Here is a 15,979-nt window from a genome sequence, read left to right on the forward strand (position 1 = left end):
TTTGGATATTTTATGTAATCACAACTGCTGTGTTACATATATGACTGGCATTTCCAGAATTGAAAGTTTGTACTTTCAAATAAACCTGTTGAACGATAACCTGGGGTTGTGTGATTTTTAACTTTGTCCACCCCGGAGCAACACCGGCTCCTCCACTCCATTCCCAGGGTAATTAATATTAAAATTATTAATGTCTGTATGTCTTTATCAAAGTATCGTTTAGACAAGAAATAATGAAATGAACAATGGCTCGTCATGAAATGAGGACTGCAATAGACTGGTCAATGTAACTTCAACTAATAATTTTAAGACAAAATACTGATTATTTCAACCTAATATCTGCATATAAAACTTCTGACTTGTACATTATTTTTAACCCTTCAGTATTTAACTGCACTTCAACTATTTCAAATAAGCTTTATTAACTTTTCCTAGAATTCAAGGTCTAGATGTTCCTGTATGGGTAAAGAGCAAGGTTTGCAGGAATAGGGAACCTTGGATAAGAGTTATTAAGGCTTTGACCAGAGAAAAGGTGTGGCTGATGTACAGGCAGCTGGGATAAAGAGAATCCCTGGAGGTATACAGAGAATACAGGAGTTTACCGAAGAAGGAAATCATGAGGGTGAAAAGGGGGTGTGAGATAGTATTGGCTGAGAAAATTTGGGTGAATCCAAAGAGGTTCTTTAAGTATATTAAAGGAAAAAGAATAACTAGAAAGAGAGTAGGGCCCCTCAAGGACCAAAGTGGACATGTATGTTTAGAACCACAGCAGACAGGCGAGGTTTTCAATGAATATTTCTCTTGTGTTTACCATGGAGAAAGAAATGAAGAATTGGGAACTTGGGACATTACTGGTGATATCTTGAGGACAGTGCCTATCACAATAGAGGTGGTGTTGGTTATATTAGAATATATGAAGATGGATAAATCTCCTGGTCCTGACCAGATATATCCAAGAACACTGCAAGAGGCTAGAGAAGAAATTACTGGGGTTCTGGCTAATATTTTTTACATCATTGTTAGACATGGTGAGGTCCAGGAAGATTGGAGTACCGGCAGTGAATGTTGTGTCATTATTCAAGAATGGCTGGAAATAAAAGCCTGGGAACTATAGACCAGTAAGCTTAATAGCAGTGGTGGGTAAGTTACTTGAGAAGATTTTGAGGGATAAGAGATACACGCACTTGGACAGACAGGGTTTGATTAAGAGTAGTCAACATGGCTTTGTGAGTGGGACGTCATGCCTCACAGATTTGTTACAGTTCTTTGATGAAGTAACAAGGAAGATTGACGAGGGCAGGGCAGCAGATGTTTAACTCTAATCTCCAGCATCTGCAGATTTCAGTAAGGTCTTTGATAAAGTTCCACATGGTAGGTTGCTCTGGAAGGTTGGATCGCATGGAATCCAGGGTGAGCTTGCAAATTGGATACAAAATTGGCTTAAGACCATAAGACATAGGAATGGAAGTAAGGCCATTTGGCCCATCGAGTCCACTCCGCCATTTAATAATGGCTGATGGGCATTTCAACTCCATTTACCCGCATTCTCCCCATAGCCCTTAATTCCTTGTGACGTCAAGAATTTATCAATCTCTGCCTTGAAGACATTTAGCGTCCTGGCCTCCACTGCACTCCACGGCAATGAATTCCACAGGCCCACCACTCTCTGGCTGAAGAAATGTCTCTGCATTTCTGTTCTGAATTTACCCCCTCTAATTTTAAGGCTGTGTCCCCGGGTCCTAGTCTCCCCGCCTAACGGAAACAATTTCTTAGCGTCCACCCTTTCCAAGCCATGTATTATCTTGTAAGTTTCTATTAGATCTCCCCTTAACCTTCTAAACTCCAATGAATACAATCCCAGGATCCTCAGCCGTTCCTCATATGTTAGACCTACCATTCCAGGGATCATCTGTGTGAATCTCCGTTGGACACGCTCCAGTGCCAGTATGTCCTTCCTGAGGTGTGGGGACCAAAACTGGACACAGCACTCCAAATGGGGCCTAACCAGAGCTTTATAAAGTCTCAGTAGCACATCACTGCTTTTATATTCCAACCCTCTTGAGATAAATGACAACATTGCATTCGCTTTCTTAATCACGGATTCAACCTGCATGTTTACCTTTAGAGAATCCTTGACTAGCACTCCCAGATCCCTTTGTACTTTGGCTTTATGAATTTTCTCACCGTTTAGAAAGTAGTCCATGCTTGTATTCCTTTTTCCAAAGTGCAAGACCTCGCATTTGCTCACATTGAACTTCATCAGCCATTTCCTGGACCACTCTCCCAAACCATCTAGATCCCTTTGCAGCCTCCCCACTTCCTCAGTACTACCTGTCTGTCCACCTGTCTTCACTAGAATGCCCCCAGTCCCTTCATCCAGATCATTAATATATAACGTGAACAGCTGCGGCCCCAACACTGAACCCTGTGGGACACCGCTTGTCACCGGCTGCCATTCCAAAAAAGAACCTCTTATCCCAACTCTCTGCCTTCTGTCAGACAGCCAATCCTCAATCCATGCCAGTAGCTCACCTCGAACACCATGGGCCCTCACCTTACTCAGCAGCCTCCCGTGTGGCACCTTATTAAAGGCCTTTTGGAAGTCTAGATAGCCACATCCACTGGGTTTCCCTGGTCTAACCTACTTGTCACCTCTTCAAAGTATTCTAACAGGTTTGTCAGGCACGACCTCCCCTTACTAAATCCATGTTGACTTGTTCTAATCCGACCCTGCTCTTCCAAGAATTTAGAAACTTCATCCTTAACGATGGATTCTAGAATTTTACCAACAACCGAGGTTAGGCTAATTGGCCTATAATTTTACATCCTTTCTTGAACAATGGGATTACAACAGCGATCTTCCAATCATCCGGGACTTTCCCTGACTCCAGTGACTTTTGAAAGATCTCAACCAACGCCACCTCACTCAGAACTCTAGGATGTAGCCCATCGGGGCCAAGAGATTTGTCAATTTTAAGACCTTTTAGTTTTTCTAGCACTTTCTCTTTTGTAATGGCAATCATACTCAACTCAGCCCCCTGACTCCCTTTAATTGTTGGGATATTACTCATGTCTTCCACTGTGAAGACTGACGCAAAGTACTTATTAAGTTCTCCTGCTATTTCCTTATCTCCCATCACTAGGCTTCCAGCATCAGTTTGAAGTGGCCCAGTGTCTACTTTTGCCTGTCATTTGTTTCTTATGTATTGAAAGAAACTTTTACTATCATTTCTAATATTACTGGCTAGCCTACTTTCATATTTGATCCTCACCTTCCTTATTTCTCTCTTTGTTATCCTCTGTTTGTTTTTGTAGCCTTCCCAATCTTCTGATTTCCCAGTGCTCTTGGCCACTTTATAGGCTCTCTCTTTTTCTTTGATAGATTTCCTGACTTCCTTTGTCAGCCATGGCTGTCTAATCCCTTCCCAGATAATCTTTCTCTTCTTGGGGATGAACATCTGTACTGTGTCCTCAATTATACCTACAAACTCCTGCCATTTTTGCTCTACTGTCTTCCCTGCTAGGCTCTGCTTCCAGTCTATTTTCATCAGTTCCTCTCTCATGCCCTCATAATTACCTTTGTTTAACTGTAACACCATTACATCTGATTTTGCCTTCTCTCTTTCAAACTGCAGACTGAACTCTACCATATTATGATCACTGCTTCCTAAGTGTTCCCTTACTTTAAGATTTTTTATAAAGTCTGGTCCATTACATAGCACTAGGTCCAGAATAGCCTGCTCCCTTGGGGGCTCCATGACAAGCTGTTCCAAAAGCCATCCTGTAAGCATTCCAAGAATTCCCTTTCTTTGGATCCACTGGCAACATTATTTACCCAGTCCACCTGCATATTGAAGTCTCCCATGATCACCGTGACCTTGCCTTTCTGACATGCCTTCTCTATTTCCCGGTACATGTTGCGCCCCTGGTCCTGACCACTGTTAGGAGGTCTGTACATAACTCCCATTATGGTTTTTTTGCCTTTGTGGTTCCTCAATTCCACCCACACAGACTCCACATCATCCGACCCTATGTCATTCAGTGCCATAGATTTAATTTTGTTCTTAACTAACAAGGCCACCCTGCCCCTTCTGCCCACCTCCCTGTCTTTTCGATAAGTTGAAAACCCTTGGATGTTTAACTGCCAGTCCTGAACCCCCTGCAACCATGTCTCTGTGATACCTACCACATCATAATCATTCACGATGATCTGTGCCGTTAGTTCATCTACTTTGTTACGAATGCTATGAGCATTCAGGTAAAGTGCCTTAATGCTAACATTCTTATCATTAGAGATATTGGAAGTCATAAGATGTCCTAAGTTATCCTTCCTTTTTGTTGCATTCCTAATCTGCCTCAAGGTTAAATCCACCTGCATACATGCTATCCTCCTGCTTATCTTTCCATTTAACTCCATACTCCCTGTCACTTTCATTTTCCCTTTCCCCCAACTCAGAAGTTTAAAGACCTACTGACCACCCTATTTATCCTCTTCGCTAGAACTTTGTAACCAGATTGGTTCAGGTGGAGACCGTCCCAACGGTACAGATCCCCCCATTCCAAAACTGATGCCAATACCCCATGAAATGGAATCCCTCTTTCCCACACCAATCCCTTAGCCACGTGTTTACTTCCCTAATTTTCTTATCCCTGTGCCAGTTGGCATGTGGCTCGGGCAGTAATCCGGAGATTATGACCCTTGAGGACCTGTACTTCAATTTCCTTCCTAGTGCTCGATAATCCCCAAACAGGTCCTCCACCCTAGCTTTGCCTATGTTGTTAGTCCCAACATATTCCACAACAACTGGATCCTCCCCCTCCCGCTCCAATATCCTTTCAAGCCGGTCGGAGATGTCCCGCACCCTGGCATCGGACAGGCAACATACCATGCGAGACTCCCGATCCGGCTTGCATAGGATAGTATCTGTCCCCCTAATTATAGAATCCCTTGATGGTGTGAAGCAGAGGGTAATAGTGGAAAGATGCTTGTTGGACTGGAGGTCTGTGACTAGTGGAGTGCCTCGGGTCTGTGCTGAGCCCATTGCTGTTTGTTATCTATATCAATGATTTGGATGAGAATGTACAAGGCATGATTTGTAAGTTCGCTGATGACACTAAAATAGGCGGTATCATGGACAGTGAGGAAGATTATCAAAAATTGCAGCAGGATCTTGATCGGCTGGGGATGTGGGCTGAGAAATGGCAAATGGAGTTTAATAAAGATAAGTGTGAGGTCTTTCATTTTGGAAAGTCAGATCAAGGTAGGAGTTTCATGGTGAATGGTCAGGCCTTAAGGAGTGTAGCGGAACAGAGAGAGTTCAGGTGCACAGTTCTCTGAAAGGGAGTCACAGGTAGACAGGACAGTGAAGGAGGTTTTTGGCACACTGGCCTTCATCAGTCAGGGCATTGAGTATAGAAGTTGGGAAGTTTTGTTGTAGTTACATAGGACATTGGTGAAGCCGCAGCTGGAGTATGGTGTTGAGTTTTGGTCACCTCTTATTGGAAGAATGCTATTAAACTGGAAAGAGCGCAAAATAAATTTACAAGGATGTTGCCTGGACTGAGTTATATCGGCGCTACCTCGTGCTCCCACGAGGAGGTTGAACAGTTCATCCACTACACTAACACCTTCCACCCCGACCTCAAATTCACCTGGACAGTCTCGGACTCCTCCCTCCCCTTCCTAGACCTTTCTGTTTCTATCTCAGGCGACCGAATCAACATGGACATCTACTACAAACCAACCGACTCCCACAGCTACCTGGACTACACCTCCTCCCATCCTGCCCCCTGTAAAAACGCTATCCCATTCTCCCAATTCCTTCGTCTCCGCCGCATCTGCTCCCAGGAGGACCAGTTCAAAATACGTACAACACAGATGGCCTCCTTCTTCAAGGACCGCAATTTCCCCCCCGACGTGGTCGACGGTGCCCTCCACCGCATCTCCTCCACTTCCCGCTCCTCCGCCCTTGAGCCCCGCCCCTCCAACCGCCACCAGGACAGAACCCCACTGGTCCTCACCTACCACCCCACCAATCTCCATGTACAGCGCATCATCCGCCGTCACTTCCGCCACCTCCAAACAGACCCCAGCACCAAGGATATATTTCCCTCCCCTCCCCTATCAGCTTTCCGTAGAGACCACTCCCTCCGCGACTCCCTTGTCAGATCCACACCCCCCACCGACCCAACCTCCACTCCCGGCACCTTCCCTTGCAACCGCAGGAGGTGCAACACTTGCGCCCACACCTCCCCCCTCACTTCTCTCCAAGGCCCCAAAGGAAACTTCCATATCCGCCACAGATTCACCTGCACCTCCACCCACATCATCTACTGCATCCGCTGCAGCCGGTGTGGCCTCCTCTATATTGGGGAGACAGGCCGCCTACTTGCGGAGCGATTCAGAGAGCACCTCTGGGCCACCCGGACGAACCAACCCAATCACCCTGTAGCACAGCATTTCAACTCCCCCTCCCACTCCACCGAGGATATGCAGGTCATTGGACTCATCCACCGCCAAACCACAACAACGCGACGGTCGGAGGAGGAGCGTCTTATCTTCCGACTGGGAACCCTCCAACCACAGGGGATGAACTTGGACTTCACCAGTTTCTTCATCCCTCCTCCCCCCACCTTGTCTCAGCCGAATCCCTCCAGCCCGGCACCGCCTTCCTGACCTGCAGTCTTCTTCTTGACCTCTCCGCCTCCATCCTACTCCGACCTATCACCCTCACCTTGACCTCTTTCCACCTATCACATTTCCAACGCCCCTCCTCCAAGTCCCTCCTCCCTACCTTTTATCTTCTCCTGCTGAACACTCTCTGCTCATTCCTGAAGAAGGGCCTGTGCCCGAAACGTCGAATCTCCTGTTCCCTGGATGCTGCCTGACCTGCTGTGCTGTTCCAGCAATAAAGTTTCAACTTTGATCTCCAGCATCTGCAGACCTCACTTTCTCCTTATAAGGAGAGGTTGGACAAACTAGGACGTTTTTCTTTAGAGTGTAGGAGACTGAGGGGGACCTTATCGAGGTGTATAGATCATGAGAGACATGGATAGGGTGAATGTACTCAGTCTTTTTCCCAGGGTTGGAGAATCGAGGACCAGAGGGCATCAGTTTAAGGCTAGAGGGGAAAGAATAAAATGGAACCTGAGGGGCAACGTTTTTTACACCTAGGGTGCATATGGAATGAGCTACCAGTGGAAGTTGTCGATGCAGGTACATTAACAACATTTAAAAGACATTTGGACAAATATATGGACAGGAAAGGATGAGAAGAATGTGGTCAAGTGCAGGCAAATAGGGTTAGCCTGGACATTTAGGTTGACATGGATCACTTTGGACCAAAGAGTCTGTCTTCATGCCGTATGTCTCTCTAACACATTGGAATGAGATGTAGGCTTATACTTTGAATTTTCAAATTCCTCTAACTTCTCATTTCTTATCTCTCTCATCTTTCTTCTTGCATCATCCTGTGGCTTCTCTTTCTGTCTGGGTGTCTTTCCTATTCCTATTTCCATTTCCACATGCTTGGCTTTGGTCTCCCAACATCTCTAATCGTTGTCAACCCTGAACTTCAGCTTTGGACTCTCATCTCTACTTACTGGCTGGAATGGTGATGTCGACTGATTCAGGGTTTTTGATTAAGACTACTTTATTCTATTAGCAGATTCCACAATCCTGACAAATGTTCAGCTCCTTTGTGATTATCATTTTCTGATTTGTACTTTGCACCGGACAAGAAATTGGACTATTTTGTGGGATTTCAGCTTTGAAGCAAATGACTTGATATATTAGATCTTCAAACATCACGAGACGTGTGAATGCTCTTCATACTACAGTCACATACTTCTTCATATTGCCTGTCACTTGACCAACAATTAGTGACTCTTCTTCGGAACTGAAGGATGCCAGAAAATGATGTTATTTTTGTTGTCCTGATGAGAAGATGCCGGTGTTGGACTGGGGTGGACAAAGTTAAAAATCACGCAACACCAAGTTATAGTCCAACAGATTTATTTGGAAGTGCTAGCTTTCGGAATGCTGCTCCTTCGTTAAGTAGCTAGTCAACATTTTTACACTTGCTACCTGATGAAGGAACAGCTCCCCAAAAGCTAGTGCTTCCAAATAAACCTGTTGGACTATAACCTGGTGTTGTGTGATTTTTTTATTTTTGTTGTTGATGAATGAGTGAAGCAAGGTGTCCGGGCAAACAACAAAAGCACTGTTAGTGGTAGTAGAGGATGCATATGGATGCAGAATAGGGGTTAATAATAACAAATAGGTTAGCTTTGCAGAGATCAAACACACACAAATACAACTTTAGGATTTAGGAAGGTATAATCAAAATGGAGGACAATGTCCATGATCTAAAGTTCTTGAAGTTGATGATGATTCGTGAAGGTTGTACAGTGCCTGAGTAGGTAGTGTTCCCCTAATTTGTGCTGGGGACATGGGATCAAATTCCACCACACAGGATAGTGAAATCTGAAATAAAAATAGAAATTGCAGGAAAAATTCAGCAGGCCTGGTAGTATCTGTGGAGAGAAATCAGAGTTAACATTTCAGGTACAGTGACCCTTCCTCAGAACCTGATGGTAGCTAAGAAAAGGTTGGTATTTATGCAGAGGATAGGATGGGGAGTGGGGATTTGGGGAGGGGTAAATGATAGGTGGCAATAGAGCCCAAAGAGAGAGAAACACAGTTGGACAGACAAAGAAATGGGTGAAGGCCAGCCTGAGAGAATAAATAGCTACTCATGGGGTCTAATTCGTAGCTGATAACGGGTTGTTTGTAGTAACAACCTATGTGATGATGAGGCCTGGTATGTGGCTGTTGCGGTAAAGACAAGAGAGAAAGTGCTCAAGCCCTAAAATTGTTGAACTCAATATTAAGTCCAGAAGGCTGTAGAGTGCCCAAGCAGAAAATGAGATGCTATTCTTCGAGCTTGCAGTGAGCTACACTGGAGCACTGCAGCAAGCCTAAGACAGCGATGTTGGCCTAGGGAACACAGTGGTGTGTTCAAGTGTCAGGCAGCTGGAACCCTTTCTTTTCGCAGAAGGAACATAGGTGTTCTGTAAAGTGGTCACCCATCTGCGCTTTGTTTTCCTAATGTAGAGGAGATCACATTGTGAGCAGTGAATCTAAGAGTGTTGAAGATTCTGATGATTGGTGGAGCATGCTGGAAGGGCAAAATGGCCTTCTCCTGCTTCTATCTTCTATATTTCAATAGATTCACATTATACATTAATGATCTGGATGAAGGAACGGAGGGCATTGTTACTCAGTTTGCATGTGACACAAAAGTAGGTGGTGGGACAGGTAGTGTTGAGGAAGTGGAGAGTCTACAGAAGGACTTGCACAGGGCACAGTCTCAGCGAGAAGGGACAACCCTTTGAACTGAGACGAGGAGGCATTTCTTCAGCCAGAAGGTGTAACTCATTGTCGCAAAAGGCTGTTGAGGCCAAGCCATTGAGTGTATTTAAGACAGAGATGGACAGGTACTTGATTATTAAGGGGATCAAGGGTTATAGGAGGAGAATTGAGTTGAGAAGGGGTACAGGTGCTATAGGAAGAATATAAAAGGGGGGGGGGCAAGAGATGAGGGGGTGGCATTTTTGGTTAGGGGTAATATTATGGCTGTGCTTGGGGAAGATTCATCATTCCTGATGAAGGGCTTCTGCCTGAAACGTGGTCTCTCCTGCTCCTCAAATGCTGCCTGACCTTTTCCAGCGCCACACTTTTCAAACGGGATTGAGTGAGACAATTGCGGAGTACAAGAGCGGTAGGGCTATACTCAAGAGGAAAATCAGGAGAACAAAAATGGGATATGACATAGCTTTGGCAAATAGAGTTAAGGAGAATCCAAAGGGATTCTACAAATAAATTAAGAGCAAAAAAGTAACTGGGGAGAGGGAGTAGTGCCCCTTAAAGATCAACAAGGCCACCTATATGTGCAACCGCAGGAAATGGGAGAAATATTAAGTGAGTATTTCACTTCAGTATTTACTGTGGGGAAGGATATGGAAGTTAGAGAACTTGGAGAAATAAATAGTGATATCTTGAAAAGTGTCCATATTACAGAGGTGGTAGCGCTAGACCTTTTAAAACACAAAGGTGGATAAATGCTCGAGACCTGATCAGGTGTCTCCTGGAACTCTGTGGGAAGCTAGGGAAGTGACTGTTGGGCCCCCTTGCTGAGATATTTGTATCATTGATAGTCACAGGTGAGGTGCCACAAGACTGGAGGTTGGCTAATGTTGTGTCATTGTTCACAAAAGGTGGTAAGGAAAACCTGGGGAACTGTAAACTGGTAAGCGTGACGTCAGAGGTGGGTAAGTTGTTGGGAGAGGATTCTGAAGAACAGGTTCTACATGTATTTGGGAAGGCAAGGACTAACTAGGATAGTCAACATGACTTGTGCGTGCAAATCGTGTCTCACTAACTTGATTGAGGTTTGTGAAGGAGTGACAAAAAAGACTGATGAAGGCAGAGCAGTTGACTTTGTCTATACAGACTTCAGAAGGCATTTGATAAGGTTCGAGGAGAAAGTGAGGTCATTTGATAAGGTTCCACATGGTAGACTGGTTAGCAAGGTTAGATCTCGTGAAATCCACGGTGACCAAGCCGTTTGGATACAAATTGGCTTGAAGGTAGGAGACAGAGAATGATGGTGCACGTTTGTTGTCAGACTGGAGACCTGTGACCAGCAATGTGCTACAAGGATCAATATTGGGTCCATTCCTTTTTGTCAACTATATAAATGATTTGGATGAGAATATAGAAGGCATGGTTAGTAAGTTTGTCGACGACACCAAAATTGGTGGCACAGTGGACAGTGAAGGAAGTTTTCAAAGATTACAAAAGGATCTTGATCAAATGGGTCAAAGGGCTGAAAAACTGCAGATGGAATTCAATCTGGATAAATGTGAGATACTGCATTTTGGTACAACATATAAGGGTAGGACTTATGCAATTGATGGTAGGGCTTTGGGTAGGGTTGTAGAACAGAGGGACCTAGAGGTTCAGGTACATAATTCTTTGAAGTCTGCGTCACATATAGACAGGGTGGTTAAAAAGGCCTTTGGCATGCTTGCCTTCATTGCTCAGTCCTTTGAGGACAGGGATTGGGAAGTCATGTTAAGGTTGTACAGAACATCAGTAAGGCCTCTTCTGGAAAACAATGTCCCGTTCTGGTCGTCCAGTTATGGGAAGGATATTGTTAAGTTGGACAGGGTTCAGAAGAGATTTACCAGAATGTTGCTGATTATGGAAGGTTAGAGTTAGAAATAAAGGCTGGATGCGCTGGGATTCTTTTCGCTGGAGTGTAGGAGATTGAGAGGTGACCTGGTAGAAGTTTATAAGTCATGAGGGGTATGGATAGAGTCTTTTCCCTAGGATTTCAAGACTAGGGTGTATGTTTTTGTGGAGAGAGATTTAGAAAAGACAAAAGGGGCAAATGTTTTACACAGAGGATGGTTCATGTGTGGAATGAACTTCCTGAAGAAGTGGTGGACGTGGGTACAATTACAAAATGTAAAAGACATTTGGATAATTACATGAATAGGAAGGGTTTGGAGGGATATGAGCCAAGAGCATGGAGGTGGGAATGGTTTAGTTTGGGATTATGAACTGGTTGGACCGAAGGATCGGTTTCATACTGCATGACTCTATGACACCTAAATTGGTGTGTAGTGGACAGTGAAGAAGGCTATCTCAGAGTACAATGGGACCTTGATCAGATGGGTAATGGGCCAAGGAGTGGTAGATGGAGTTTAATTTTGGTAAATGTGTGGTGTTGCATTTTGGTCAGGCAAATCAGGATAGGCCAAACACTTAATAATAGGGTCCTAGTGATTGTTGCTGAACAAAGAGACCATGGGGTGCAGGATCATAGTTCCTTGAAGCTGGAGTCACAGTTACACAGAGTAGTGAAGATGACGCTTGGTACACTTGTCTTTATTGGTCAGTGCATTGGGTATAGGAGTTGGGATGTCATGTTGCAGTTGTGCAGGATATTGGTTCGGCCACGTCTGGAATGCTGCATTCAATTCTTGTCTCCTAGCTATCAGAAAGATGTTGTTAAAACTTGAAAGGGTGCAAGAAAAGATTTACACGATGTTGCCAGGTTTGGAGGGTTTCAGCCATAGGGAGAGGCTGAGGCTATTTTCCCTGGAGCTTTGGAGACTGAGAAGTTTATAAAATCATGAGAGGCACTGATAGGGTGAACAGCAAAGATCTTTTTCCCAAGATAGGGGAGTCCAAAACTAGACGACATAGATTTAATGTGAGAGGGTAAAGATATATAAAGATATATAAGGGACCTAAGGTGTGGTGCACGAATGGAATGAGTTGGCTGAGGAAGTGGTGATGGCTTGTACAATTATAACATTTAAAAGGCGTCTGGATGGGTTCATGAATAGGAAGAGCTTAGAGGAATGTGGGCCAAATGTTGACAAACAGGACTAGATTTATTTAGGATATCTGGTTAGCATGGACAATTTGGACTGAAGGATGTGTTTCTGTGCTGCGCAACTTCATGAGCCAATGAGAAACAATAACAGCCATGATTGAATGGTGGAGCAGACTTCATGAGTGGAATGGCTGAATTCTGCTATGTCTTAAGGATGTCATACTTAAATAAGGTTTATTTTAATTTAAGAATGTGTTTAACCAACTAGTAACTAATCTGTAGTAGTCATGATTTGGAGATGCCGGTGTTGGACTGGGGTGTACAAAGTTAAAAATCACACAACACCAGGTTATAGTCCAACAGGTTTAATTGGAAGCACACTAGCTTTCGGAGCGACGCTCCTTCATCAGGTGATTGTGGAAGGTTCAATCCTAACACAGAATTTATAGCAAAAATTTGCAGTGAGATGTAACTGAAATTATACATTGAAAAATTGATTGTCTGTTAAGCCTTTTATCTGTTGGAATACAGTTATAGTTTCACTTCTTTCATGTGTAAATCACAAAACCTTTTTTTAAAAGTTGCATTCTTGGGTTAGCTGTTAACAATGGTGATAGCTAGACAATATGTTGAAGGTGTTAGCCCCTTGTGTTCTCTGTCTATGACCTGATGTTTAGATTGATTCTAATCTAAAAAGTGAGATAACAGAGTTTTACATAAATTCATGCAGTTTTTGAGCTAAGAGTTCCACATGAATGTATGCAGTTTTTGAGCAAAGTGCAATGTAACTCTGCAAGTACAAATTCACCGCACAAAATATATGTGTACATGTGGGTCTTTGTCTGTCTGTGTGTGTGTGTGTCTGTCTGGGGTGGGGGTTGTGAGTGTGAGAAAGTGTGTGTGTGTAGTGAGTGCAGAGTGTCTTAAGTCTGTGAGGGGGTGCATGTGTGGGAGTGTGTGTGTCTATAAGGGTGTGTGCGGGTGTCTGTGTGCGCGTCTGTGTGTATCTATATCCGTGTGTATGTGAGAGTGTGTGTGTGTAGTGCAATGGTGATCACCTGTAATGTGACTTATCAACACAGACATCAAGTTTCTACAGGAATGCAGGCAAGTAGGAAAGATCCCGAAAGGATTATGGATCACGAACCCACTTAGGTCGACCTACAACACAGACTACGCAGAGAGACTTTGCCACCGCACCTCTCATAAACTTCTCAGTCATCTCATGCACCAACTCTACAGCAGGCGCCACAACCTTGAAATTCAGATGGAATCCACACCCACAGCCAGCGCACAGGATACATCAGTACAATTACGTGACATTGCCAAACAGACAAGGCAACAAAACTACACCACGTACATGCACGCCAAGAACAAAAAACTGGAGAAACTTGGCATTCTTACCAGTAATAGCAAAGCCCATCCTTGAACCACAGTAGACAACATTGTCACTGCGGGGGAGTCTATTGTCAACTTATCGGACCACACCTTTCGACCGGAAGAGATTGCAGTCCTGAGTAGGGGTCTCATCATAACAGCCTTGTTTTTGCATTATTTATCAAGCTCGGGATTCCATACACCTTCCTAACTGCTTTCTCAACCTCTCCTGCTATCTTTAATCATTTGTGTACTTGAATCTCCAGGTCTCTTTATTCCTCAAAATATGCTGTGTGAAATTGTTCCCTGGACTACCTCTAATTTGATGCTGCCTGACCTGCTGCGCTTTTCCAGCAACACATTTTCAGCTCTGATCTCCAGCATCTGTAGTCCTCACTTTCTCATAAAAGCCTCCACATCCTTAGCCTTGCCAGTACTCTGCAAGCTCTGGGGTTCATGCAGACAGTCCCACCCAGGTTTAACATCAGTGCCAGTATTTCTGTTTGGGCCAGTGGGTTATCACCAGCCTGACACCTGGCTGTGATTGAGAAAATTTCAAAATCTTTTGAGATTTCACAGCGTGAATTGTTAATTTCAACTGAATAATTACTTTTAATATATAAATCAGTAAATTATTGTGCACGGTGGCAAGTTGAAAATAAATTGGAAATAATTTTTCACAAGCTTGGCAAAGTGTTACAAATATTTCCTGTCTACTTGCAAGCAAAATAGAACTATTAATCAAATATAACCTCAAATAATCTCTTATAATGGAGGAATCTGCTGCAAAATAAACAGCTTTGCATCTAAATAAGCTGAGGAGAAGATTGACAGTTCCTTAAATTTTAACACAGATTTCAGATCATCACAAAACGGTCACGAGCTGTTAGGATGACCGAAAGCAGAATTTGTCACAACTTTTAAAAGAGAGGAAATTAAGTAATCCAATAACTGAAAAATTCAGAGATATGGGGAAAGGGACATGTGCATAAGAAGAAAATGCTTGCATTTAAATAGCACCATTTATAACTTCAAATCTTTCCATACTGGTACAGCCAATGAAAGACCTCAATGGGGAACACACCAAAGAACCATAGTCTCCCAAGCCTTTTTTTTGTTGAAAAGTTAGAGTGTTTGGATGCACAGTCTTTATGTTTGCGGAGGTCAGGACTCTGAATGAACTGATGTAGATTTTAATAAAAGTAAATTGGCTACATTGCGAGCCCAACTGATTATCTTAGATTCATTGTGAATGTAAACCTAGTGTAGTTCAGAAGGAGAGAGGAAGGAGGGATCCCAATTGGGTCTTCTTTCTTCTGCACCTTGGACCCCTGTCACATACAGGCAGAGAAAGTAAATGATAAAACACAAAGAGTAAGTTTGTCTTACTCGCCCAAAGATTCAAGCATGGTTGTGGCCTAATATATTCCCATTGTAACTTGATTATTTCTTGGCTGGCAATTCCTCCTCATCTAGAGATCCTTTCATTGCCATAGAGATATAGGGGTCAACAGAACTGAAAAAAGCCCTTGGGCTCATTGCATCCCCACCAGCCATAAACAACTTCCCAACTACTCCCAAACCATTTCCAGGCAGCACAGGTATTCATGTGATTGTCTTGATACTTTGTTGATGGGAGAACGATTCACATATTCTTGAGAGGCCAATGTCTTCTAAGGGTTCTTGCAACACATGAGAAGCCCATCTCACTGGGTTGGAATATAAAAGGTATAATGATGCAAATTGTGTGGCCATCTTTAGCTGAAAACACAAATCGCCATTTGTTTTAAAAAAAATCTAAATCACATTTCTAGCCAGTGGGTTTAAAATCATTGCCTGATTTTAAAAAAAGCAAGCTTTTGGTGAGACCATATTTTTCCAATGTTTCAGACTGGTGTTCCCTCAGGGCCTGCCACAGGATTTCACCTTCCTTGCAACAATGCTGCTGAAAAAGAAGAAAGTGAAGGAGAATTGGTACATGATCAAAATCACTGATCAGCAAGGCCTGACTCAGGTAATATAAATATAGCACACTTCAGCTCTGTCAATGCTACATTTACATAGTGACCTGATCTCAAGATAAACCATCAGTGCCCAGCTGGAATTCAGCGAATATGGATTTGGCATTAACTGGCAGGACATTTATTTTGACTTCCAGTTGGCTGCCCATTCTGAAGGTGAAAAGGCCCCCT

At 43.6% G+C, this 15,979-nt stretch overlaps 1 protein-coding gene across 5 annotated transcripts in view; it reads left to right on the top strand.

Moving 5' to 3' along the window:
* col16a1 (collagen, type XVI, alpha 1) overlaps positions 1 to 15,979 on the top strand; it is a 371,262-nt gene that overhangs the window by 101,881 nt on the left and 253,402 nt on the right. For all 5 annotated transcript variants that reach the window (XM_087976933.1, XM_087976932.1, XM_087976935.1 and 2 more), the window contains exon 5: positions 15,678 to 15,801. In XM_087976933.1, coding sequence (XP_087833059.1) covers positions 15,678 to 15,801 — 124 coding nt within the window. The remainder of the gene's footprint in view (positions 1 to 15,677; positions 15,802 to 15,979) is intronic.

This window comes from Chiloscyllium plagiosum, unplaced genomic scaffold (assembly GCF_037043375.1).
Source record: "Chiloscyllium plagiosum isolate Xiang-an unplaced genomic scaffold, Cpla_swu_hap1 HiC_scaffold_30, whole genome shotgun sequence".
In the NCBI taxonomy this organism is placed as follows: Eukaryota; Metazoa; Chordata; class Chondrichthyes; order Orectolobiformes; family Hemiscylliidae; genus Chiloscyllium; species Chiloscyllium plagiosum.